The following is a 27774-nucleotide window of genomic DNA, read 5'->3' as shown; positions in this document are numbered from 1 at the left end:
TAATCCTTGCAACTTCTTTTAAAAGGACAGCCCTGTGAGCAGGAAGTTGCCGAGCAAAGTTCCAGTTTCTAGCTGTGTTCATGCAACGCCTTTATGCTTATTGTCTTTCACATTTCTAGGTCAGGCTCACATACCTCTACTACCCTTGTCTTCAGCCCGCCCCGACCTCTGCATCCACACCGACTTCGCAACTCTGCTGCCAGTCCTGACCTTCGGCCCACTACTCACTACTCTATCAGGACTCTGTGTGACGAGGATATACAAAGTTCCGTAGCTGAGTCCGAGGGTCTTACAGGTTAGAGTAGTCTGTGGGAAAGCCGAGTTCATGAGCCAGAGGGGGTATTCAGACGAGCCGGGTCAATAGCTGTAAGGAATAAACACCAGAGAGCACGACACAGGTTCCAGGCAACACAGGTAGCAAGGAGCTATGCAGAGCAAGGAAGTGAAAGCAAAGCAGGATATTTCATGCGACAGTGACCAATCCGGACGAGGGGCATGGCGGAGGCGTGTCGAGGAGCTGCTCGTGAGTGGCTGAGAGACCAGGAAGTAGTAGAGCACAGCTGAGTCTGTTAGTCTATTTATTCTAACTCTGCATAAAGAAGATATTATACTGAACTTGAAGTTCATAAAGTCTGATACATGCCCTGGCTGCTTAGGGATCTACAACTTCCGTTTGGTAATGAATAATCAAAATGTATTAATTTTTGCAAATCCTTGGGTGGTTATTTCAAGCTGTTTGCTTACAGTTAAAGGTTTAAAGTGACAAAGGCGCTCCAACGCTGGATCATTTCAATATAATAGTGTAACGGGTATTCCCCCACCCAATCGCAAATAGGGTCTCCTAGAGGAAATGCTACTCTGGTTACAAGGCATAATATTGTGGCGCAACTGCTGGCTTACAGGACTCCTGAGTCTCCCGCTTGATGGTATTATGGGGAAGGTCAGGATAGGCTTCTGAGGACATACCCAGTACGTACTCACGGTGACAGTGCCTCCATCTATTGCAGGCCCCAGGATATGGGGTGGAATCCCTGGAATAGAACGTCCCACTCAGGGATGAGAGATTCCAGTCTCACAACCGCTTCTTTATAATCAGGAACACTGTATTTCCTCTGCAGCACCCAGTACAGCATACACAGTCACAGTAGTACTTCTCAGGAGTTCTCCCTCAGGATGACCCTGGCCTTTCACTCCCAGTCAGGGCCCTAGAAGCAGGCCTAGCTCTTCCACTACCCCCTATCAGAGTAGTGGGAACAGTCTACCAGCCTCTCCCAGGGGGAGGAACTCAAGCCTGCCAGGTCCCTGACAGCTCGGTTAGGTAAGACTCAGCTCCTCTCAGGGTAGGAGCAACAGACTCAATACAGGAAATGCAGATCATTAAGACAGATACAACAAGAGCCCGCCCCTGTCCCTTATTGGACACAGGCCTGACTGCACTGCTTTCTCTGCCTCACTGATCTGCAGTGAGTGGGGAGAACCCATCTTAACTCCTGGCAAACCTGCCCTTACCAGGAATTATTGCACAGAAGGAGGACAGAATAATAGCCCAAACCTACCAGGGCTATACTCTCCCTCTGGTGGAATCCAGTGGTCCCCACTTGGACCTAAATTTGTGGGTCCATCCTGCAGGTGAACAACCTATACAAAACAAAATAACATGACATATTATTCACCATAATACAGTGTTATTACATTTGCAGGTTATACACCCTCCGTAGATGGTGACACAAAAGAACTAAGATTACTCCCAACGTGGAGAATCCGCTACTAACAGTAATGCCTGGGGTCAGGTTCCTTTACTACCCTACCCTCAGGATATGTATTCACTTGTACTAGCTATACCTTTTTAGGGTGGCCTGCGCACAGCATGGTCCACTGGGTTTGGAGCAGAAGTACCATAACACTCTGGGTGGCATACTAGACACCTACAATCATCCCATAATTTAGACATGGGTGCTAATGGTCGGAGAGGATCATGCCCATACACTTTCTTAAGGCATCTCCTGGAGATGTAAGGCTCCCTTTCTTCATTATACCAATTCTCATCTGATACTTCAGGATCCCAGTCCTCAAGGGAGCTATTAGTATCCCAATTTTCCTCATCTGATCTTTCCTCATCATCAGAACCATATCCCCTGTCCTCATCAGTGGTACGCATTTCAAACTCAATTCCCCCCTCTACTGAGTGGTGAAAATAAAGTAATGACTTTTGGTGATTTCTGACAACTCTGTCAGACACTGGAGGCACATAGGGTTTTACCCAGGCAACGGGCACAATATGAACAACATCATTACCCAATTCCCCAGAGTCCTGAACCAAACCCACCCAGTCCTTGTAATCAGTGAATGGCTTGGGGACTCCCTGTTCACCCAGTGACCCGTGGTGACTGTATCTGGAATCCGAACCAGATGGGACAGGGGCAATGGCAGGGGTAATGGGGCCAGAGACTGGGGCATAGGAAGCAACAGTGTCCGGGGCAAAGTCCTTGGCTTCAGCTAGGCCATGGCGTACCGCAGGGGACGTTGGCTGCTTGGACGCAGCCACGACAGGCCAGCGTTTCCCTCGGTCTACCACCCTGTAAATGTAGTGGTCCATTTCTCGCCTGGAGAGGGCGCTACTCACCGGAGCGGTCGCAAAACAGTCCCAGTCCGCTCCGGAGGTCGCCTTGTAAGTGACATCATCCTCTCGTGAGGTCGCATCATCTTGTGTCAGGTCCCGCACGGGAAGTACGTCATCCGCAGGACAGGGTACCGGGAGCTCGACGCAGTCCTTCATGCAGAAGTAGGAGCTGAGATGGGCCTCTTCTCTGGACTCCGCCGCCGCAGCCTTGGTTGGGGCCTCTTCTATGGCCTCCTCCATCGGAGCCCGTTCCACATCACAGGTAAGTGGCTCTCTTCTTGCAGCACCGCTGTAGGATTCGCCGGAAGGCGCCTCACCCCCGCTGAACTGCTATCACGCTCGTCGTCCGACGAGGCAGGTAGGGACATCTCCACAGGGGAATGACATTGGGGCCCCTCGCAGTCACTGGCGGCAATCGGCACGAAGCAGTCCCGCTTCTGCGCCACCAGCGATGGCGATCCCCATCCTCCCTGGGCAGTCACTGTCTTTTCCTTGGGTTCCACCATTGTGAGTTCCGCCTCTGGAACCGGGGTACACGGACCCCCTGGAACGTTTGTTGGGGCGCACAGGCCCTTCGCATGGCTAGCATCGACATGGCCCACATCGCATAGCATAACCGCTGGGTCATCAGGCTTTGCTGACACCAGAGGACCGTCTCTGGCCTCGTCAGGTTCGATCACCTCACCCGGTAGCATTTGGGTTGCGGTCTCTGGAACCGGCTCGGGCCTTGTCTCAGTCGTCGGGGCTTGGTACACCCCAATGGTAGGCATTAGCGGGCTAGACACAAGAGGGCTTGCCCCATTCACAAAGACAATAGCCCCCCAAACAAGGTCTTCTCCCAGGCATAAACAGTCAGGGCCCAAATACCGCAAGCTGGTGATCCCGTCAGTGAGTACATCCAGGAAACCTTCTGGCAACGAGTAATAGGCAAAGTCCATATCGCCTGCTCTTACTTTATGTATACACGGGCACAAAAGAAAGGGGTAACTCACTCCTCTGGCCCGCCATGTTCCATCAGTCTGAGGTTGGGGCAGCTCGCATCCAGCTCCTCCTTCGTTTGGGTAAAGCTCTGGGATTGTCTCTCATTGTGCCCCCTCCCTCTGGTGGAGATTAGAGGAGGGGCACTCGGTAGTAAGGCGTGACTCTGGCATTCACTGTGACCCCTCCCTCTGGTGGAGATTAGAGGAGGGTCACTGGGTGTTACCTCATGATGTGGACTCTTCGCTGAGCCAGTCACAGGGCAGGGAGCTGGGGCTCTAGCTTTCGCGCCAGACCCGGCCAAATCTCTGCAAATACTCTGCTCACAGTCTTTTTGCACGCAGCACCTGCGCCATCCAGACTCGGCGGGAATAGCCATTTTAGCTTCTTCGCACCGCACGGTGCACTATCGCATATAGCAGCTGCCATCTTAGGTGAACCCACAATCTTCACTGTAGCGCAACCCTCACTGTTTGGCAGGGAACTCGCTCTCTTGTGAACACTGCAATACATGTAGCCTCTGACAAGTGGTAAACTCCGCATACCCCAGGCTAGGCAAAACTCTTCCTTTGTATACTGCACACGATGACAGTCCAGTACACGTGCTCTGCGGTTCATAGTCTGGCTACTGGCTAGTAGTACTGTGGGCTCTTCCCTGTGCAGTACTCTTGTGTCTCCCCCTCTTGGCTGCCAGTATCGTGGATCCTATCCAGGGGTCCCTCTTAACTGCGTTAATCAGGCCACCCCCTAGGCATCCTGACTACCCGCCTCAGGTTTGACTAGAACAGCAATAGCCTTATCTCCAGACCTATTCACCCCTTAGGCAGTCTAGGGCGTGCTTTGCGAGGTTGTTCGTTCTCCTGACTACCCCTAGACTTCCCTCTTTCAGCAGCACTGGTTCTGGAAGCATACTTTCAATCTTTCTATTTTGCGTCGCTGAAAGCCTGTCCTGATTATCTCAGCAGTGCCTCCAATTGTAATGGGTATTCCCCCACCCAATCGCAAATAGGATCTCCTAGGGGAAATGCTACTCTGGTTACAAGGCATAATAGTGTGGCACACCTGCTGGCTTACAGGACTCCTGAGTCTCCCGCTTGATGGTATTATGGGGAAGGTCAGGACAGGCTTCTGGGGACATACCCAGTACGTACTCGCGGTGACAGTGCCTCCATCTATTGCAGGCCCCAGGATATGGGGTGGAATCCCTGGAATAGAACGTCCCACTCAGGGATGAGAGATTCCAGTCTCTCAACCGCTTCTTTATAATCAGGAACACTTTACTTCCTCTGCAGCACCCAGTACAGCATACACAGTCACAGCAGTACTTCTCAGGAGTTCTCCCTCAGGATGACCCTGGCCTTTCACTCCCAGTCAGGGCCCTGGAAGCAGGCCTAGCTCTTCCACTACCCCCTATCAGAGTAGTGGGAACAGTCTACCAGGCTCTCCCAGGGGGAGGGCCTCAAGCCTGCCAGTTCCCTGATAGCTCGGTTAGGTAAGACTCAGCTCCTCTCAGGGTAGGAGCAACAGACTCAATACAGGAAATGCAGATCATTAAGACAGATACAACAAGAGCCCGCCCCGTCCCTTATTGGACACAGGCCTGACTGCACTGCTTTCTTTGCCTCACTGATCTGCAGTGAGTGGGGAGAACGCATCTTAACTCCTGGCAAACCTGCCCTTACCAGGAATTATTGCACAGAAGGAGGACAGAATAATAGCCCAAACCTACCAGGGCTATACTAGTATAAGTGATATACAAATAAGCAGGATAGGACAGGGGATATTCTGATTGATGCTTGTAGTAAAGTCCCCAGATAGACCAATAATCCCTGAAGGGTAAGATAAAGGCTATGAAACCCAGTCAAACCCTCATTGGGAAAGATCCTGGACTCACAATAAGTATTTGAATAGAATAATAGATAATACTCACAGATGCCCCTTTAGTCCAAAATCCTGATAGGCGTGCAGCCAAGTGGAATGAGATAAGATAAATCTTCGGAGAAAAACTGGCGCACAGCCAAGAATGGGTCCCAAATAGATGAATAAAAAATCTTCTTTATTAGGCCATCTTAAAAATGGAGGTGAACACCCTCCTACGCGTTTCGTGTAGAAAACACTTTATCAAGAAGCATGCACTGTGACAAACATTACTACCTTATATACAAAAACCTTAATACTCATTTTCGCGCCAAAAGGTGATGACGTAGAAACGCCCACAATGCGTGATGACGTCACAAGCCCGTCGGGACGGCCCCCATGTCTCCCCATTGTATCATGTTACAGAAGACCAAAGTCACCATCCTCTCCTGCGTCTGCAATGCTCATAGAGGATGCATTATATGTCTGTGACTTACCAGTTAATCCCATGGTGAGCGCGGAGACGGAAGAATCCGTTCGCCGCGTCATTGCCATAGGTAACTCCCCGGCAGGCATCAGGCTAAACCGCCTCCTGCATTATGACTCAGTGAGTCATGGGGAAAGAAACCTCCCATACAGAGACCCTTGTGGCGTGTTCCCATTGAATCTTGTGCGCCAGTTTTTCTCCTGCTTACAGTTAAGTAACTCTGGTTTACCAAAAGGGTATTTAAAGTGCAGGAGTCTTTTGGTGATATTTTGAAGTAAAGATACATGACCACATTTTTACAGAACTAAAATATTGTCATTAGGCCTCCAGTTGCATTAGTTTTGCAGACTTTTTATACAAAACCCAAGTGTTAAAATGTACTTTTTTTGTATGTGTCAGTGTAATTAATTTTTTTAAATTTTGCCTGGAAAAAATATGAGAGGAGACGTACACGTATCACATTGGCAGATATCAATCTCTTTTATGGTAAATATTTTGCTCCAGCAATTTATTCACTGACTCCATGAGTGAGTAAACCTATGTGTCATAAATGTTATTTGAATGAAATAAAGAATTATCCTTAATTTAAATCCAACACAGAAATATGGAATGGAAAATCGCTGACACTTCTAAAGTGAGCATGATACACAGAAACATTGATATCTTATTAAACAGCTTCATTTATGGTGTCGAATCTCTTGTGGTATTTCTGATTTTACGTCTGTGTTTTGATCATCAGCGCTCATTGCTACTGAAGTTGAATGATGTAAAAAACTGACATGTATGTGGCTACAGGATGATAGGAAGCTAAGTGAAGAAGCAGAACTTGTATTACAGTGTGTTCTCTTAGTCACAGGCTGTACCAAATGCTCAAAGAATGATTAGGGGAAATAGTCAACGATGTTTATTGTAGGACCTTAGGAAAGCTGAATGGGATTGATGTCATGTGTAGGTAATACATATTACAGCTTCTGCTTCTTCACTGTGCCATTTAATTCCCTCTTTCTTATGCAAAAATGGCAAATAAATCATTCAGCTTTTGAAGGGCATTTATGGCAATGTTCTTATAATTGGAAAAAAACATAATGTGTAAACTGAGGGCATGTGTAGGGGAATGTAAAAAATATTGCAAAGACAAAAAAAGTGGGGGTTTTAGGTTCCAAAAATGGATCAGGTAAAAACACTTCATAAGTAAAATGCAAACCTCGATATCACACATTTAATAATAAAACACTGAATGGTAAGCTTTCCAGAAAGAAGAAGACAGAGATTATCCCCAAATACTTATCTTTCTGGGTAACTCAAGACATCTATCTCCGTTTACATTCCTTACATACTCCTTCAAAGCTCACTAAATCTGTTTGACTTGGACTTCTTTGACCCTATCATTGAAAAATGTCCAACCCACCTATCCCTTATTTATTCGGTTATACTCATTCGGTTATATCTCTTGAAAGAGTTACTGTTGCAGTAAGGCTGTGAAGACACATGGGTGGTCTGAGTATAGAGTAGGCTTTTATTTAGCTTCAACACATGGAACACAAAGCTTATTTTCAGCATAAAACAAAACAAAAAGTCCCGAACAGGGTAGTGCCCTTTTTTCCTGAAAGGACCAGTCTTTAGTCCCGGCTAGGGCTGTGTCAGGGCTCTACCCATATAGCGCTCCAAAGTGTTCAAGTCCAGCGTGGTCTTGCAGAGTTCCGGGGTGGGTACATCACTGGGTCAGAGAGAGCCCGACTGCTATGAAATCAATGCTTTAACCCTTCCTAAAGAGCCAGGTGAGTCCTGGCTAATTACCTTAGGCTGCTCTCAATCTGAAATTAACTAAATCCCTGCTGGACTCAGCAGCTATACATACGTTTTCCCAGCATAGTTATCAGACAGGGAATCTAACCTGTCACAGTTATTTTATAGTTCGTAAAGATGTCACATAAGCTTTGTAAACTCCCATCATGACATCATAAATAGGTTTCTTCCTTCTTTGAACTATAACAAATTACCTATGTCAGCATGTTGGGAATAGCATTCATCTGTTACATACTATTGGAAATAGAGAATTCCTACTTTACAAATGTAAGGTAACTTCCAGGACCTTTTACCTGAACCTGAGTGACTGACTCCTACGCATTGTTTTTAATAACTTGCAGGAGAACTTTACTTCATGTCCACTGGAGTGCCAAGTGCAACATCTCCAACGGGTGTAGTATACAAGATTGTGGATACTTCAAGGTAAGAACCAACATGATTACAACTAGTCCATCAAGGATGAAGTGGTTAAGATGTGTAATATTTAAAAAAAAATAATAACAGATCTTCACTTATAGGAGAGGGTAAAATATTTGTTAATTAATCTCTGACAACTCTCTTTCCTTTTGTCCTTCATCCAAACCAATACCAATTGTAACGCTCACGCTGCCCACAAACAAGACAAGACCCCGGCACTGAGGTGGGAAGGTATAACACCACACACCCGTAGCAGCGGAGGCGTGCCTGGAAGGTAGATAGTGCTGGGTATGGGTTGGAGAGTGTAGGAGATGCAGTATACTTGCCGAGTTCTTGGATTGAAGAAGACAGGATAGTAGGGGTCCGTAAACCGTGGTATAGGATGGTAGAGAGCAGAGTAGGCAGAGTCCGTATGCTGTTTTCAAGGGTAGGAGAGGTTGCCATAGTCGAGGGTATGCCAAAGTCCAAAATCCAGAAGGGTCCACAAACAAGCCGAGTCGGTACACAAGAGGTTAACTGCAAACGAAACTTAGACCACTGCACAACAGAAGTGAGCTTCACGAGGCTACATAGGATTATGCTGAGCAAAGCATACGAGGAAGCAGGAAGTATTTACAGACAGGGCAGACCAATGGGGACAGGGGGCGGAGCGGAGGCGCGGCCCCAGCGAAGCTGGGATAGGCTGCAGGCAGGAAGGAGAGAATTGCCACACAGCTGGAGATCGTCGCACGTCATCGCGTGTGTGCGCAGCGCAGGAGAGATGCGCGACACATGCGGGAGGCGGGACCAGGTTCCGTGCGGCAGCTAGAAGAGCTGCGGGGTGCACGCGCGCTCTGTAATGAGAGCGGGGGAGCGTGCATGGGCAGGAATAGTGGCCGCGGCGGCAGCAGGTAAGGAGGGAACACGCCACAAAGGACGTGTTCCCCGAATCCTTACACCAATGTAGTCTGGTGTGTGTGTGTGTGTGTGTGTGTATATATATATGTATATGTATGTATATATGTATATACATATATAACCCCTACCCAGCTGTAGGGAATACTCTCCAGCAGTACTTTAGTTAGATTCCCTCTTCCTATTACATGGTGCGATATGGAATAAGAGACATTGTCCCTGATCTGCCTGGAAACACATGCCAGATGATATGGGATTGGATAAGAAAAAACGGATGCAATCTTGATAGAACTGATGGGTCTGAGAGATGCAAACAAAGACAGTTAGTGACAGTCTGAGACACACACACTGGGAGAGAGCTAGTGGTCAGCCTGAAAGATGCACAGAGAGACAGTTAAAGATAGTCCAATAGCCTGAAATAGAGATTGCCAGCATCATTTTAGGCTTCAGTGAAGGAGTTGAGGGAAAAAGTCACCTCACAAACTGCAAAGCATATACTTGATAAGCTGTTAAAACATAACTGGATAACAGACAGCCAGGAGACCCGTTCCCGACATTTTGAGTATCCTTTTTGAATGTACACAAACATCTCACAAATATTCCATCCTTAACAGGCCTGCAACTTGACTACACTCCATCTTGTATGTATTGTATTGTATGTCTTTATTTATATAGCGCATTAATGTACATAGCGCTTCACAGCAGTAATACATGTGGTAATCAAATAAATAACAGATATAGTATAAATAACAGACCATGGGAATAAGTGCTTTAGACATTACGGAAGAGGAGTCCCTGCTCCGAGGAACTTACAGTCTAATTGGTAGGTAGGGAGAACGTACAGAGACAGTAGGAGGGTGTTCTGGTAAGTGCGTCTGCAGGGGGCCAAGCTTTATGTATCATGTGTTCAGAATAGCCACAGTGCTATTCATATGCTTCTTTAAGCAAGTGTGTCTTAAGGTGGGTCTTAAAGGTGGATAGAGAGGGTGCTAGTCGGGTACTGAGGGGAAGGGCATTCCAGAGGTGTGGGGCAGTCAGTGAAAAAGGTTTAAGGCGGGAGAGGGCTTTAGATACAAAGGGGGTAGAAAGAAGACACCCTTGAGAAGAACGCAAGAGTCTGGATGGTGCATAACGAGAAATTAGGGCTGAGATGTAAGGAGGGGCAGAAGAGTGTAAAGCTTTAAAAGTGAGGAGAAGAATGGAGTGTGAGATGCGGGATTTGATCGGAAGCCAGGAGAGGGATTTCATGAGGGGAGATGCTGAGACAGATCTCGGAAAGAGTAGAGTGATTCTGGCAGCAGCGTTTAGGATAGATTGTAGGGGAGACAGGTGAGAGGCAGGAAGGCCGGACAGCAGGAGGTTACAGTAATCAAGACGGGAGAGAATGAGGGCCTGAGTCAGAGTTTTAGCAGTCGAGCAACAGAGGAAAGGGCGTATCTTAGTTATATTGCGGAGGAAAAAGCGACAGGTTTTAGAAATGTTTTGAATGTGAGGGGCGAATGTGAGAGAGGAGTCGAGTGTGACACCAAGGCAGCGTGCTTGGGCTACTGGGTGAATGATCGTAGTTCCAACAGTAATGTGGAAGGAGGTAGTAGGGCCAGGTTTGGGAGAAAGTATGAGCAGCTCTGTTTTAGCCATGTTGAGTTTAAGGCGGCGGAGGGCCATCCAGGATGATATAGCAGAGAGACATTCAGAAACTTTGGTTTGTACAGCAGGTGTAAGGTCGGGTGTTGAGAAATGTATTTGTGTGTCATCAGCATAGGGGTGATAATTAAACCCAAAAGATGTTATTAGGTCACCTAGAGAGTGTATACAGAGAAAAGAGAAGAGGTCCCAGGACAGAGCCCTGGGGTACCCCCACAGAGAGATCAATAGAGGAGGAGGAGGTGTTAGCAGAAGAGACACTGAAAGTACGATGGGAGAGGTAGGATGAAATCCAGGATAGAGCTTTGTTCCGAATGCCAAGAGTATGAAGAATGTGAAGGAGAAGAGGATGGTCCACGGTGTCAAATGCTGCAGAGAGGTCGAAAAATAAGAGCTCCAATGCCGTGCCAGCATTAACATTGGCCTATTTGGTTGCTACATTGAACACTGAGACTATATAAGGAGCAACAGCACAGCATCCTCATTTGCTATGTAATATGTATATATTGTATTGAATTGGGAGGGTTTTCCCTAAGTGTAGAGGCCATATGGATAAGGTTGCCCCTGACCATAAAGTACTAGTTATATATATTTATTATTATTATTGTTGCAGGATTCATGCAACCACACACACGGGTTCTCTTGATAAGGCTTCTTTATTGAGCCTTAAAAACATACAGCACACAAAACAAAATAGCTTCTCTTCAGCAGACAAAAACAAAATAGCTTCTCTTCAGTATGCTGAAAACAAGGCAGCTTCTCTTCAGCATGCAGGACACAGACAGTTCATCACACATGTACTTTGAAAAACAGACCTTATAGCAGTACTCTCTTCAGTATTTCAGTCCTGTCTCCTGACCAGCTAGCTTGCATGTGTGTACAGCCTGGGGGTTTTAAAAACACCTTGATTATGCAGCTGGGGTCAGACTAATTAAGCAGCCCTTCTCAACTGAAACTTAACCTCGTCACTGCTGCACTGCAAGCCTAAACATAGGTTTGCCAGGTATATGGCTGGTGACGTTCATTCACCCTGTCACATTCCTCCCCTGTTAGTGTGTGGCTTAACCACTTCAATGGAGCATGGTCCGTCACCAGAGTAAAATGGACTCCTGCCAGGTAATGCCTCAAAGCCTCGTTTGCCCACTTTACTGCGAGGCACTCCTTCTCAATCACTTAGTAGTTTTTTTCCTCAGGAACAATTTTTTACTCAGAAAAAGGATCGGATGTTCCACTCCCTCAAACTGTTGTGACAACACTGCCCCTAGCCCCCTATCTCTGATGCATCGGGTTGCCCTACAAAAGGCCTGTTGAAGTCTGGGCTTCTAAGGATGGGACCCTCTGATAGACACCTTTTTATGTCCTCAAAGGCTCTCTGACAATCCCTTGACCACACCACTTGTGTAGGGGCACACTTTTTTGTGAGGTCCGTTAATGGGGCTGCAACTTCCGAGTAGTTGGTGATGAACCGCCGGTAGTATCCTGCTAAACCCAGCAGAGAGCGTACCTGCGTTTTTGTTTGGTGAGTCGGAACTTCTTTCAGGGCAACTACCTTGTCGGCTAGTGGCCTTACTTTTCCACCTCCCACTGCATACCCTAAGTATTTGGTTTCCGCCTTACCCAAGGCACATTTCTTAGGTTTGGATGTGAGCCCTGCCTCTCTTAGAGACCTGAGGACCGCTTTCAGCCTATTTAGATAGGCCCGCCAGTGTTTACTATAAATGACAATGTCATCTAGGTAGGCTGCGGCATAAGCCCTATGGGGTCTCAGCACTTTATCCATGAGTCTCTGAAATGTGGCTGGGGCTCCATGCAGTCCAAATGGCATTGTCACAAACTGGTATAAACCCATGGGAGTCGCAAAGGCTGTTTTGCACTTGGACTTTTCCTCTAAAGGTATTTGCCAGTATCATTTTGTTAAGTCCAGCGTGGATATATATTCCCCGTTACCAAGGGTATCAATTAACTCGTCCACCCTTGGCATCGGATATGCGTCAAACTTGGATACCGCATTGACCTTTCGGAGGTCCACACAAAATCTTACCTTCCCATTAGGTTTAGGGACCATAACTAGTGGACAACACCACTCAATGCATGATTCCTCAATCACTCCTAAGTGTAACATTTCTTGTACCTCCTTCTCTACCTGGGCCCTATATCTTTCAGGCAACCTATAAGGACGGGAACGTACATTTACCCCAGGTGCAGTCTCGATCACATGTGAAATTAAATTAGTTTGCCCTGGCAAATCAGAAAAAACATCATGGAATTGTGTAATTATTTCTAACAAATCCCCTTTTTGTTCAGAGGACAACTGTCTACCCATTGGGATTTTATCGTCACCCATGATGTTCTCCCGTGGGGGCTGAGGACCAAAGTCCGTTTTCTTTTCCACCGGGTGGATGAATAGAGACCGCTGCATCTTCCAGGGTTTCTGCAAGTTCACATGGTAAATTTGTTTACCCTTCCTGGACCCTGGTTGAGCGATCTCGTAATCTACATCACCCGTGCGGCGGAGTACTTCGAATGGGCCCTGCCATTTGGCTAGGAGTTTGCTTTCACAACTGGGTAACAACAACATCACCTGATCTCCTGGGTGAAAATCTCTCATATGAGCATTTTGATTGTAATGTCTCTCCTGACTGTCCTGGGCCAATCTAAGATTCTCCCTAGCAAAATGGCCGACCACATCTAGGCGCTTCCTAAGGTCTAGTACATATTGCAGGGTATTCTTAGAAGGGGACTGCTGTTCCTCCCAGGACTCCTTTAGGAGGTCTAGGATACCCCGGGGTTGGCGGCCATACAGCAGTTCAAATGGAGAGAATCCCGTGGAGGCCTGGGGAACTTCCCGCACTGCAAACAGCAGAAAAGGGAGAAGTTCATCCCAGGCTCTTTTCTCTGAATCTACAAATTTCCTCAGCATCCCTTTTAGAGTTCGGTTAAATCTTTCCACCAATCCGTCAGTCTGTGGATGGTAGACCGATATCCGAACAGACTTGACTTCTAGTAATTTTAAGACATCCGGCATCAGTTTAGCTATAAAATTTGTACTTTGGTCTGTCAGCATAACCTGGGGAGTCCAACCTGTGAGGACAGCTCCAACAACTTGTTGGTTACTTGCTTCGCCATTCCTGTTCTCAGGGGGAACGCCTCAGGATATCTTGTTGCATAGTCAACTATTACAAGAATAAACCTGTGTCCTTTCGCAGAAGGTTCTAGAGGTCCTACCAAGTCTACCCCAATCCTCTCAAAGGGAACTGACACCAATGGTAGAGGAACCAAAGAGGCTGGTTTTTATCCCTTCTGACTAGTTAGCTGGCACTCCGGACATGCCGCACATAACTTAGCAATATCACTATCCATCCCTGGCCAATAAAATCAGGACGAAATACGGTCCAATGTTTTATCCCAGCCAAGGTGACCACCCCAAGGGACAGTATGGGCTAGAGTGAATACAGATTTAACAAATGCCTTGGGAACCAATATCTGTCTGGTGACCTCCCCTGTTTGTGTCTGCCTATTCACCCTATACAGGATATCATTTGATAATTCAAAATGGGGGAATACTATCACCCCCTGTGCATTCAATATCTGCTCATCCATTTTTTCCACCTTATCATACTGTCTAGCAAGGACTGGGTCTTCCCTTTGTCTCTGGCAAAAATCAGGGAGGTATAGGTCTGGTACATTTTCAGGGCCCATATCCCCCTCCCTCTGGCCATCCCCAGCCATCACTTATGACTTCAGGATACTAGACTGGTCACCTTGAGACCCAGATTTCTGCAACCAGTCCTGTTTGTCAGAGCGTCTTTGCTTCCGAGTCTTTGGAACCCGGTGTCTACTGGGAAAAAGGTCTGCCGAGAAGGCGAACAGTTTGCCAGGGTTCTCCTGAGCCATAGAATAAGGCTCCTCGTGAGAGACTAGAGCCATTAGGTCCGAAAAGAAAGGTCAATCCCGGCCGAGCACAACGGGTGCAGGGAGCCAAGGAGCAACTCCTACTTCGAGGTAGCCTCCTGACCTTTTACCTGGAGCCGTATTTTGGCTATTGGATACCATTTGGCTATCGGATACCATTTTACATCGCCGTATATACATTCTATACTCCATGGAAAGTCAAAAGAACACACGTTAGGCGGTAACAGTTCCTGGAAGACCAGAGTTTTCCCAGAGCCAGAAGGGCCTGGACGGTTTTTCCCCCAACCTGGGCTGGAAGTAGCCAGGGCTTGTAATTTTCTCCAGTATAGGCCGAGGCGACAGTTCTGCTGAAGGAACAATCCATCTGTGGACAGTCCACATGCCGGTGGCCTTGTTCTCCGCAGGCGGAACATGGAGAGTGTTCCCTCGCAGGAGGGGGCCGTGGATAGCGCTCCGCTGGACCAGATACTGGAGACCAGGCATCTGGTGGGTCCTGTGGGCGACGTCCTCGGATGTTCCTCTCATTTGGCGACAAGCCGACATCAGGAAGGGGATGAGGGTCTTGGTGGTGCCCGGCTTTTTGACTTCTTCCTTGTTGGAAGGACTGCTCCTTTCGTGGCATTTGGCGGTTGCGCATGGAGGGGCCGTAGTTTCCCTGTTGTTCCAATCTCCCTCTTTGGGTCTTCGCAAATGCTGGTGAAGTTGGATCCGTCGGGTCCAGGGCACTCGCCTGATCCTCGGCCCCAAGGAAGTTCTCAACGAGTCGGACCGCCAAAGCTAGGGTTTCAGCAGCATGGCGTTTTACCCATGAGCGGGCACAAGGGGGTATTATCTATAGGAATTGTTCCAAAACCACTTGCTCAAGAATTGCCTCCTTAGTGCGCTCCTCGGGTTGTATCCAGCGAGCACACAAGTCCAATAACCACTGAACGAGGTCCCCGGGTCTCATCTTAGCGGTGTACTTTAGGTTCCGGAACTGCTGCTGGTATTTTTCTGGGGTCAGACCTAAGCGATCCAGTATGGCGGCTTTTACTTGTTGGTAGTCCGTTGCCTGATCTGCTGGGAGGCCCTGATATGAGGCTTGGGCTTCTCCTATGAGGAGCGGGGCCAAAGCAGCTGCCCAGTGATCTGCAGCCCAGCCCTGAGCTTCGGCAACCCTTTCAAATGTCAGTAGAAAATCCTCTGGATCCTCGTTCGGAGCCATTTTCCTCAGGAGGACCGGGGTTTTGTTCGCAAGTTCTGGACTGGCAGACCCCTGGAATTGGGTCAGCAGCTTGGCCATCTGCTCATCCTGTGCTGCCTGCTGCTGGGTTAGGAGCTGGGTTTGCTGTTGCAATAGTAGTTGGGCCTGTTCCTGCATTAACAGTCCCTGTTGTCTGGTCTGCTCACACAGAAACTCTTTTAAAAATTCTTAAATTTTTCTCATTTTTCAACTACAGGGGCCTCTCAAAATCCCGGCACTTCGCACACCATATTTTGCAGGGTACATGCAACCACACATGCGGGTTCTCTTGATAAGGCTTCTTTATTGAGCCTTAAAAACATACAGCACACAAAACAAAATAGCTTCTCTTCAGCAGACAAAAACAAAATAGCTTCTCTTCAGCAGACAAAAACAAAATAGCTTCTCTTCAGCATAGAAAACAAGGCAGCTTCTCTTCAGCATGCAGGACACAGACAGGTCATCACACGTACTTTGAAAACCAGACCTTATAGCAGTAATCTCTTCTGTATTTCAGTCCTGTCTCCTGACCAGCTATCTTGCATGTGTGTACAGCCTGGGGGTTTTAAAAACACCTTGATTATGCAGCTGGAGTCAGACTAATTAAGCAGCCCTTCTCAACTGAAACTTAACCTCGTCACAGCTGCACTGCAAGCCTAAACATAGGTTTGCCAGGTATATGGCTGGTGACGTTCATTCACCCTGTCACAATTATATATATATATATATATATATATATATATACAGTGGTTGACAATTAATGATAACCATTACTCGCCCGTGGCGAGTGGATTTAGGCCGCTGGCGAGCCGTGCTGCGGCTCTATGAATTCCCCTGCTCAGCCAAATTTTTCTTTTTTTTTAAAATAAATAATCCCCCTCCCTGATTAGGTTAACTCGGGGAAGAGGGCCGGCAGGCAGCTCTGGGTTAGCCCATTCGCCGATCTCCTCCCCCTCCCTGCCCCCGATCCCCGCTTGCTGCCCGGGGTGTCCGCCTCTGAAGGGGGTCCTCTTCGGAGGGGGGGGGAAGAGGGGTCCACGCGGCATCGGTGTGCCGCCTCTGCGGACAGTCTGCCGATCTGTCACACAAGCACTCAGCTGTTAAGGAAACCCTGAGCCCTACTCTTCTCCTGCTCTGATGGCCAGCTCAGCTGTTAGCAGGGGAAATCCCTTACCCGGTGCTTCTCCCTGCTCGCTCTAAGCAGGGGAAATCCCTTACCCAGTGCCTCTCCCTGCTCGCTCTAAGCAGGGGAAATCCCCTACCGGCCCTTCTCCATTCTATCAGGGAATACTGAGGCGTCGGCGTCCGCCTCTGGAGGGGGCGCGGCCCCTTGCAGAGGCCCTCCTGCCGTGCGGAGGCCCCACTGCTGCCATGTGCGACCCCCCTGCCTTGCGGGTGAGTATTTGTGTGTGTGAGTGACAGACTGTGTGTGTGTCTGTGTGTGTCTGAGTGAGTGTCACCCTCTCTCCCTCTCCCTGTGTCACCCTCTCCCTCTCCCTGTGTCACCCTCTCCCTCTCCCTGTCACCCACCCTCTCCCTCTCCCTGTGTCACCCTCTCCCTGTGTCACCCTCTCTCTGTGTCACCCTCTCCCTCTCCCTATGTCACCCTCCCTCTCCCTGTGTCACCCTCTCCCTCTCGCTGTGTCACCCTCTCCCTGTGTCACCCTCTCCCTCTCCCTGTGTCACCCTCCCTCTCCCTGTGTCACCCTCCCTCTCCCTGTCGCCTTCTCCCTCTCTCTCTCTCTGTCGCACTCTCTTCTTCGCTCTCTCTGTCGCGATCTCTCTTTGTCTCTCATTCCCTGTGTGTGTGTGTTCTCTCTCATTCTCTCTCTTTCTCTGTGTGTTTCTCTTTCTGTGTGTGTGTGTGTCTCTCTCTCTGTGTGTGGGTGTGCCGTTCTGTGTGTGTGTGTCTGTTTCTCTCTCTCTGTCTCTCTCTCTCACCCACACTCTCTCTCCCTCTCACACTCTGGATCTCTTATTTACCCTATATATCTTAACTGCCCTATACTACACCGAAATAACCTATACTGCTTTCTTCCAGAACTAACTCTCGAGCTTCACACTGAAGACATCGGAATCCCCCCTAACCCAGAAGACAGGTAGGGAACACATCCCCTGCAGCTTATAACATTGCGGGAATGAGGGTACCTGGACATTGAGGGACTGCGGATCAGGTAAGATCCCAGGCGGGATTGCTGCTTTAGATATTGTGAAGTGGGGACGTCCAGACACTGGTTAAGGGGTTCAGGAAACTAGTCATTCACATTTGGCTTTTATTTCTAGATCCGACATTTACACACGGACACGGACACGGATAATGTAATACAATAAATACATTTATGTCAAAAACGAATGTTGTTCTGACTAAGAATTTATTAAATGTATTTTATTTATATATTTTATTTTAAAGCGGGGTTGGAGGACGGACTAGGTGGCGAGTAGATTTTTTGGTTGGGCGAGTAGATGTTTGGGTGATTTGTCGAACACTGTATATGTATATATATATATTTTTTTTTTGTGATACAATCACTGTCTCTAGGTGCTGGAATAGGGCAACTATGAGTCTTTCCACCGTACAGAGGGTTAATTTCCACTAGAGTATCTAGTTCAGCTGCAGATAACCAGGATGAACTGCTGAATGAACAATGAAGTGTTTTAAGACAGACACAGGGAGCTGCCATACTGAGTGAGAATGCTGTTCCCAGGGAAGGGAGACAGAGAAAAGTTCTCCCCAGCTGTGGAAGCTGGTACAGTCCCCTAGACCTGCTGGACAATGATCGCGGTGTCTGCTGGGACTGCCTGGGTCTTAATCCCAGGAAGAGGAAGGAAGGACACGAGACCGTGCTGAAGCAGGGATGTCCTGTCCTTAACATTGAACTAAGAGGAGAGATTCTCTGAGCTCTCGTGGGGCTGAGCTTGTGACAATCGAGCCCCTAAATAGTGTTGGGACTGAAGGGGTTAATGTGTAAACTGTGTGTAATAACTTGCATTCCCCTTCACCATCTGTATTGGTCCCAGATTGCAGCTGAATTTCCCAGCTGCAATGCGTTTTAAACGGTGTGTCCCCTAAATCATCTTGGGAGGGAAAGGGTTAACTGTATTGTGTGTATCTGTGTTCCCTGCCCTAAAATGCAATTCCTTCACTGGAAAATGTATTTTAGAACTTGTCAATGTTTTTGCTATAAGTTATAATGCAGGGCCAAAACGCACCAAATGGAGCTTTGATGGGTTAAGTGTATGAAAGGGAAGAACACTTAAAGTCCTTTTGTGATGTCCTACATTTCCCGACCCCTATGGATAAGTAACACCAGAGGTGAGACAATATGCTGATCAAAGGGGCTATGACTCACCCCATTGAATATGCAGACCGGGTCTCACAACTAGGTGATAACCATTTCGCTTGTCAAAGGTGACACCCTGAGACAAAGCTTTGACAGTCCACTGACACTTCAGCCAGACTAACTGTCTCCAGATATTCTGGGTCCTTTTTGCTAAGCAGTGCTACCAAGCTACATACTGAGCATGCTCGGAGTTACCTGGGCTGGCCTTATGACCATTTCCCACGTTACCTGGCAGGATCTGATAGGAGGAAGATAATTATTTGCCATTCTGATTAGGCTCATGTTAAAAACCAGGTCCCTTAGCTTTAAAAGGTGCCTGCAGCATCATCCCTGTGCTGTTCATGATGTCCTGAATTCAAAGGTGAATTGCTACCCCTGCATCAGGATATTTTGCCCTATACCATCTTGTAAGTGTTTTAATCCCATGTCATTTGTTTTACTGTGTGTGTTATTATGAAAAGAAATAAACATACAGGTTTATTTTATTGTTGTCTTGCTCCAATCAGTTCCCAGTGATTTTGTGTTGATAAGTTCTGTGTCCTGTCCTTAACATTGAACTTAGAGGAGAGATTCTCTGAGCTCTCGTGGGGCAGAGCTCACCTAAGAATAAAGGATGCGAGAACCTTTGAATTACAGAGGAGGTATTCTCTGACCTCTCACAGGGTCAGGAGGGAACTACCTGGAGCCCCAACAGAAACATAAAAACACTATATTGCTGTGTACAGAGACTGTACAGAGACTGAATATGTTTAACTTTAATAGTACCTGTTTTGGGGTGGTAACCAGCTTAGTTGTCCATCCAGTTAGTAAGGGCTGAAGCTGCATGTATAGTTAGTCTCCTAAGAGGAGTAGGAATTTATTTTATCCAAATACCAACTAGAGTTACAGCACTCACTGACTAAGGCCACGGGCATGGTCAGCGCTAACCCGCGCTGACGCTCGACAGTGAGCCCCTGCAGCCGCAATGAGAGCGGCTTTAGCAGGGGCTCTCGCACGCTTCCGCAGGCGTGCGAAAGCGTGCTGACGTTCACCCAACAGTGACATTTTAGATTTAGCACTGAGTCCGCTCACGTGACCTCTAAAGCAACCAATGAGGAGAGGTGAGTGGAGCAGGGGGGAGATGTGGACGGGAGCGGGGTGAGTTGTTGCATGGGGGGGGAGAAGAAGTGTCCCAAGGGGATGGGGGAGAGACTGCCTGCCAGTGGGGTGGGTGAGTGAGTTTATGCTCGGGGGGCTTTGGGGGGAAGTGTCCCAAGTACCGCCTCCCGTGCCCCGCCTCCCACCCACCTCGCAAGCGGGCTCACTACCTCACCGGCCAGGCACAGCGTGAGCGCGCCTCAGCATGAGAGGCAGGAGTATGGATGCGGCCTTAGGGAAACATGATCAAAACGTTCCTTTAAGTCAAAACAAATCATAAAATAAATGCCTGACAAAACAAAAATGGAGACAGCACTCAATAAATTAGTACAATGACTATGAGCAGGGTGCACAAGGAACAGGGGGGGACCGAAATTCCCCCCAGACCAATATCCAAATACCAACTAGTTATAGCACTCACTGACTAAGGGAAAAATTATCAAAACAGGGTGTATGCCAAAAAGTTAATAATTTAATGCAAGCACAAGATAGTACAACTCAACTTGGAGTGATGTCGCACAAGCGGGTAAAAAATAATAATGGACCCTAAATAAAGGTGGTGAGGGAAAAAGAACAAAGGGAGTGGGGAAGACAATAAACAAGGTGGGGGGGGGGGTATAAATATGATGGGGGGGAGGATAATCAGGGGGGCAACGTTTCGGGGAGAAAACCCCTTCAGGCCCGTTCCCTTAGGTCCATGCGGACCACAAGGTACTTCCTTTCACCATGTCTCCCCAACCACCAGAGCAACACCCAATAATAAAGTTACATGCGTAATCAAAACAGAGTACAAGCTCATTAGCTAAAGTCCAGAATCAGCAAGAGTATAAACACAGTTTAGGTAAAGAATCAAACCGTCAGGTTTTCAGCAATAATGAATCCTCTCTCTCACTCCTGTTGAATGGGGCTGCTGAATGAATCCATGAGTCCCTGGTTAGATAAAGGCACGAGGGTAGTGACGTCATTCGAGAGCGTGGGGCAAATCAGTCAGGATAACCTGTTACCACTGATGCATGGTAAACAGTCTCATGGAGCACAGCTGCTGTGGTTTGGAAATGTGACTGCGCCTGCGCCCGACATCACGGTCCTCGCGCATGCCCCCGCCTTTTAAATAAGTTTTAAATAAATTGTAGTTTATATATTATTCTGTTTTGGACTCCATATATGTTGTAATATGGAGATTACATTAATGTACATGTAATCCTGAAATATGTTGTAACAATATATACACATCTATTCATAATAATTTGCATAACATCTAAATCAAGTACTAATTAGAATTATCCGATACTTGAGACTTTTAATAGCACATTTGCACTTTAGCCATAAATAAATGAATATCCCTTTAAGACACTAAGTGTTGATCCTATCAGCACACATGTTAGGGTATATAATCTAGCCACAGTATCATCACCAACACTCCTGAAGAAATTCTAAGGGAAGAAACGCGTAGAGTGAAGGTGATTCACAGCCAGCCCGCCAAACCGGAACCCTCGAAGTCTCACTGACGTTACATCCGCCCTGCTGGAACGCAGGAGTGAGACGCACGCCGAGAAGAGGGAAGGAAAAACTGCACCAAGACACCGGAGGCGAGATCCATTGCGTATCTAAATGCTTTTAAATAGCATACAGTACATCATGTGAGTGTATTGTTATATTTTTAACCACTTGAATACAGTTTTTAAACAGATCGCGCTATGTTGGCTTTTCTGTGTTTAACCATTTAAGGAATACATTCCCACACCGAGGTTCCAGCCAGCTTATCATCACTGCAGAGATACACCCAAAGATACCTTTACATACACAGTATCATCCTCACACTTGTGAGTATAAAAAACAGCAGACTTAAAGAAGAATACCTACTTATTTGTCACAATACTGCACCATCAGTTTTATTTTTTATATTTCCACATGTTTGCGCTTCCCTTTGATCACCACGTCGTCTGGGTGTACCATAACTGTAATTTTTATATGTATGTGCATGTTTTATTTATTTATTTACACTTGCACACCAAAAATCAAGGTGCTGGGTGCCTCCGTTCGTGAGTTAGTCTGCTTCATTGAACCGGCTTTCTTGTGGGACTCAAGTTCACCCAGTTCCCACATCAATTGACCTACTTCTCACGGCCATTGACTTACTGCCTTTCAAGTTCTGCAGGCTAACAAGGTACGAATACATTGTATCGGTAAAAGCACTTCAAGTCTAACCGCAAGCCACTTATTCAACTGACTTGTGGTTACGGAGTCAAGAGCTTGAAATGGATTCCCATACTACAGTATACAGCAGACCTCCCATACACATCGCTGTCTTAGGCGCTCACCACGCCATCTTGTGCCTCAAAAGATTAGAGCACACTTTGCATTTATTCCTATTACAGCAGGCAGGGAATAGCCTACAAACTGGGGTTAAGAAGGCTGGGACAGGGCAAATACAGCAGTGCAGTACAAATACTTTTAACCCCTTCATTCCCAATGCGAGTTGGAGTTAATCAGCTGGGTATAATACCTTTATTTTAGCCTGATTAACCCTCTCATCGGCACAATGTTGAACTCGGGCTTACTCGTGTTGTGATTGACAGAGTGTGTCTCCACAGGACATGGATAAAAAAGACAAAATATATACAAATGAATAATATATTAAACTGGACACATACAATGTTAGAACCTATAAAATGTAATACATAATGTGATCCAGGGTCCAATAGCTCATTAAAGTATCCCACTAACATGCACAAGTGAGTCTGTGTTTTAATCAGTAGTAAGTAAGCATAAAAGAAACTGTCAAACATAAAGGGATATAACTAGTAATGGAATAGAGGTGGGTAGAGACGACTCCGACTGAAGGAAGGATCACTGCAGGAAGACTGCTACTAGTGACCAGCGCAACATCCGCCACACAGTTCAGAGTTCGGGGCAACCTATGTGTCAGAAAAACAGGTACATAGGGCATTGCACAGAGGAACTCAGCAGTAATCAACCTGGAGCATTCTACAAGATCAAGTCACATTAGTATCTTGTAAAAGACACATTACGGTAGATTAAAAGTAACAGCTGAGATCCAGCTCTTTGTTCATGCCTCTGGGGGCCATGGTATCCAGGTGTCTGATCCTTAATGCTTCCTTCTGTATTAGTGTGTCAAAAGTCAGGGCGCCTACATGTCTACCAGACCTGAATTTGGTCAGGAAATCCTTTGTCTGTAAGTGTGAATTACAGCACTTACAGAACACTCAGCCCTGCGTTTCTCCGCCCTAATGTATACAGCCAGAGTGGCTGAGCCTTTGATCAAGGGGGTCTGTTGTAGACAATGGGTCGCCCCCCTGAGCATTTACATTAAACAGAGCCAGTAACTTTCGCGGGCTTTTATCCCCGCTTTGAAACACAGTACATTTTCAGCTCGCTGCGACCCACCGGACCGGAGATACAAAATTACAGTTTAAAAACCCTTTTGGAACACAAAGCTTTTTTCCGCCATGCAAGTCAATGGCAGAAACCCAAACTTTGCAATTACCCCGACTCCGTTCTGCTGGCCCGAGAGGGTCGGTATTTGCCATGCAATCCTGCCGGAACTAGGACTACATGGTGACCGATCTCGGCCTTCTAGGTTGAACAGAACCGGAATTATGGGTTCTGGGTTTCTGCTCATTCTGATTTAGCCGTTTTTACTCGCGGCTCTTTCCTCCACCATTAGAGTCAATGGCGCAACCCTCGTGGTGAGCACGACCCTTTACGGGAGTCCTTAATTCTCGGACCCGGTGGTGGTCGAGTGTGGGAGGGTCTAGGGGCAAAAAGAATTTTATTCCGGGGTGCCCTAGAACCTAAGTTTCCCACGCCAATTGTACGTGAACTTGACCTAGTGTGATCAAAGCTCTTTTTTAGATATTGTATCCGCTTCTGCGGTCTGCGGTTTGGATGGCTGCCAACCCGTTCCTGGAGGTCGGCGTCGAAGAATCCCCATTGAAATGAATGGCTCCATTGACTTACAATGGGGAACCGCCGCTCCTCCTCTCGGGCGCCACCTGCAGGTCTTCTACTGAAACAGGCCCAAATCGCCAGATTCGCCATAGGATTGTATGGAGCTGCAATGGCGACCTATGCAGAGCTGCAAAATGGAGCCTGCAAAGGCGGGAAAATGGAACAAAGGGCTATAATCACTTCCTAACTATTATCCCTTCTCCTCCCGAACGGATCCCAGTGTGAGTGTTGGTGCAGACACTGGAATGGGGGGGAAGTACATTGTTACAGAGGAATACACATTTGGGTGCTGAAGCAGGGTAAAAACACATTACTGGATCGCAGTCCAGTTAACCCCTTGCCTCCCAAGTGAGGTCAGGGGTGGCCATATGGGGTGCAACCCCTTTAATACCGGGCCAATCCCCCTCCCTCTACATCCGGGGCTGGATATACTCCGTTCATTTGCAGGGATTTCCTGCCATGCATTTCTAAACACAGTGATTACAAATTAAGTGTTTCCTCTGTCTCCGACGTTTTAAATGAAAATCCCTATGTGCCTAATATGTTGGAACAATTAAAATAGGGGCACTTTCATTCATCAATGTTTATAGTAATGTATAAAAATTGCGCTATATAACTTTTCCTGGTTTTACCTGAATGGCGCTCACAGCAAATCTCAGTGCTCTAGGAGCTTCCAAGCCGAAGTTAGCAGAAAGGCGCTTTCAATGCTGCCAGGCCCTGGACTTTAAAACCATTTTTTCTTTTCACTTGGAAACACTGCTAAGCTTATACACTTTAAACTTAGAAAAAACACTGCTTTGGCCACCTTATACCTGGTGGGAGATACACTGAATCTTGGGCATATACCGGGGACCCTTAAATGTGATACCTTCCCCTGCCCGGTCTTACTATTCTGGTCTGTGCTGGAGCAGGGAACTCTCCGTTGCTGGACACTCCTGGAATAGTAAGACACACATACACTACCGACACACTTTATTAGAGTGTGGCCGGTACCGCAAGCCGGGAGATTTCCCGGCTTGCTAGTGGCCGCCCCTGACGCGCGGTCACGCGTCTTTGGGAGCGTGCGCCCCCTGCACGCGCGTCCAGGGGCTCCCCGAGGGAGCCCTGGTGTCCCGCGATCGCGGGACAGCGGCAGGGGGTTCTGGGGGACCCGGCGGACCCGGCAGCGGTAGGGAGAGCGCCCCGATCGGAGGGCGCTCTTCCGCTGCTTCGGCGCGCGCCCGTCACTCTCGGGCGCGCGCCAGGCTACTGCTGCGGCCAAGAACGGGCAAATGCTCGAATAAACTTGGCCGCAGCAGTACATACATTTTCATCACATTTACAGTGTTTCTGCCATACCTGGGTTGCAGAGCTAACATTCCACAATTCCCCAATATGGCTCAGGGGCACCCAACCGGGCATAATAACTTTATTATTGGCCTGGGTACCCCTCGCCATCACAGGGCCAAAAAAGTCAAAATAAAATAATGGAATCAAAGTAAAAAAATTAAAAGCTAGAAACACCAACTCAACTCTCAACAGGATCACACCAAATCCACCACGCAATCTATAAAACAAAGATGGAGAGAACAGGCTCCATAGCGTTATTCTGTAGGGTAAAAACTATGTTTTTGCACCAAAGTAATCCAACTACTCACAAGTGTAGCTGGTACATAAGAATAGAACAGAAATGGATCATTCCTCGGGTATCAGGTGAGGCCAATATCAGAAACACCGCTTCCTAGCTGGGCTGATGATGCATATCCACTTCCGGTCACGATTGCGATCACATGGTGGACACTCAAAGTTCTTCCACCGGAACTGAGTGCATGGCTCAAGGTTCCTAAGCTCCCTGGTTCCCCCAGTATCAGTAGAACAATGACTCTATGGAATGTCCAAACACATTGGACATTTTGTTTGGACATTCCATAGCGGCATTGCGGAATCATGCTCTGGAGCCCGCACTCACCTTCTTTGTGTGTATGTATATATATCTGTAGAAAATGTATATAAACGTTGTTAAAAATGAAATAGATGGTAACTTAGGAACTGAACTGAAAGGGATGTGCTGGTAATTTATTCTGCAATGGACTCCTCCCACCCAGTGATTTTTTTTAGGATTAAGCGAATCAAAATGGGACAAAAAGATTGTACATTCACATAATCCATGTAAACCTTAAGTCCTTATTAACTTAACCAGATGAATAGGAGCCCCAGACGTCAACTACAACATTTGTGCTATTTCTTGTGTTCAGTGATTTCGTTTTATTAGCATCTCCAGAATCCCATACCTTCCAGTATTGGTGGGAAGTTAATGCTCACCTTTTGCATAGATGAAAATAACGTATATTTTCCCTAGTGAATAATGTATTAGAGTTTAGTAGTTTTCAAAAGCGCAGATTTCCACAAATTACTGGGAATTTGTCCAAAGCATCTTTTATAGCACACATCTACCATACAGATCACAGAAAAGTCTTCTCTATCTCCACAGGAGAGCTCCACCTGGCAGATGTCGTTTGCATCCTGTTACAGTTAAAGTGAAAAGTGAGATCATAGACTTTGTACCAAAAGAAAGTAAGTTTTGCTACGCGCTTATTTTTAGCAAAGGAAATGAGGAAATTAAAGTGTTATCCCTCTTCTGTTAGGACCTAATGTTATACTCCTATAACCCTCCTTGCCCCGCAGTGCAGAGGTACAACAGGCATCCATATTCATTTACCTTGTCTCAGGGACTGGCAGTGGTCTGCTGGGCGGTGTAAAAGATGGGCACCAGGAGTTTTTCTAGTGCAACATTGTCACGGTAACTTGTGATAGGATATAATATACACCAAATATCTGGGTTGAATTGAACACGACTTAGATATAATAAATATAGTTTATTCCTTAAAGAAGGTGAACACACAAGATGATACAAATAACAGACAAGAAATAGCACTTACTTAAGGGTTGGACAATGAAGCAATCAGGTACAGGATTGGCAATTCATTCGGCAATACAGGTTCAAATGAAGACATCACAAAAAGACACTGGGCATAGAGCTTACACTCGTTTATATGGAGTTTAAGCCCCATTCCCTAACAGGAGGTGCAAGACATTGGATGACAATTATCTGCACCCAATCCCTCCTTGCCACCTCACTGGAGGTGCAAAGTAATACCTGCCCACTGGGTGTGCATTATTCTAATCAGGGGCTCATTTCCCTAGCCCCCTCCCACAAGACTGGCGTCGCCCAGTCTGCTTGGGACCGGAAAACTTTTGTCCCAAGGATCCTTGATAAAGTGTACGGGTGTGCATGAAATGCGTAGGAGGGTGCTAACCTCCGTTTGTTATATGGATAATTAAGAAATAAAGAATTCTTCTATCCTGGGACCCACTTTATTGGATTGTGTGCCAGTTCCTCGTTCTACAATTTGCTAGCAATTCACTTGGCTGCACATCCTACAAGGACATCGGAACGGGCTACATGTGAGTAACTTATTTATTCTGTCTAGAGGGGGACCATCCCATT

At 47.1% G+C, this 27774-nt stretch overlaps 1 protein-coding gene across 3 annotated transcripts in view; it reads left to right on the top strand.

Annotated features, from left to right (window-relative positions):
• The window catches only part of HHIPL1 (HHIP like 1), a 116403-nt gene that overhangs the window by 75622 nt on the left and 13007 nt on the right, over positions 1-27774 (top strand). For 2 of the 3 annotated variants that reach the window (XM_075614391.1, XM_075614390.1), the window contains 2 exons: positions 8090-8171; positions 26758-26840. In XM_075614391.1, the coding sequence (XP_075470506.1) occupies positions 8090-8171; positions 26758-26840 (165 nt within the window). The remainder of the gene's footprint in view (positions 1-8089; positions 8172-26757; positions 26841-27774) is intronic. The other variant, XM_075614392.1, reaches the window with a different exon arrangement.

Source organism: Ascaphus truei, chromosome 9, assembly GCF_040206685.1.
Source record: "Ascaphus truei isolate aAscTru1 chromosome 9, aAscTru1.hap1, whole genome shotgun sequence".
Classification (NCBI taxonomy): Eukaryota; Metazoa; Chordata; class Amphibia; order Anura; family Ascaphidae; genus Ascaphus; species Ascaphus truei.
This window is presented reverse-complemented; position numbering and strand designations above follow the sequence as displayed.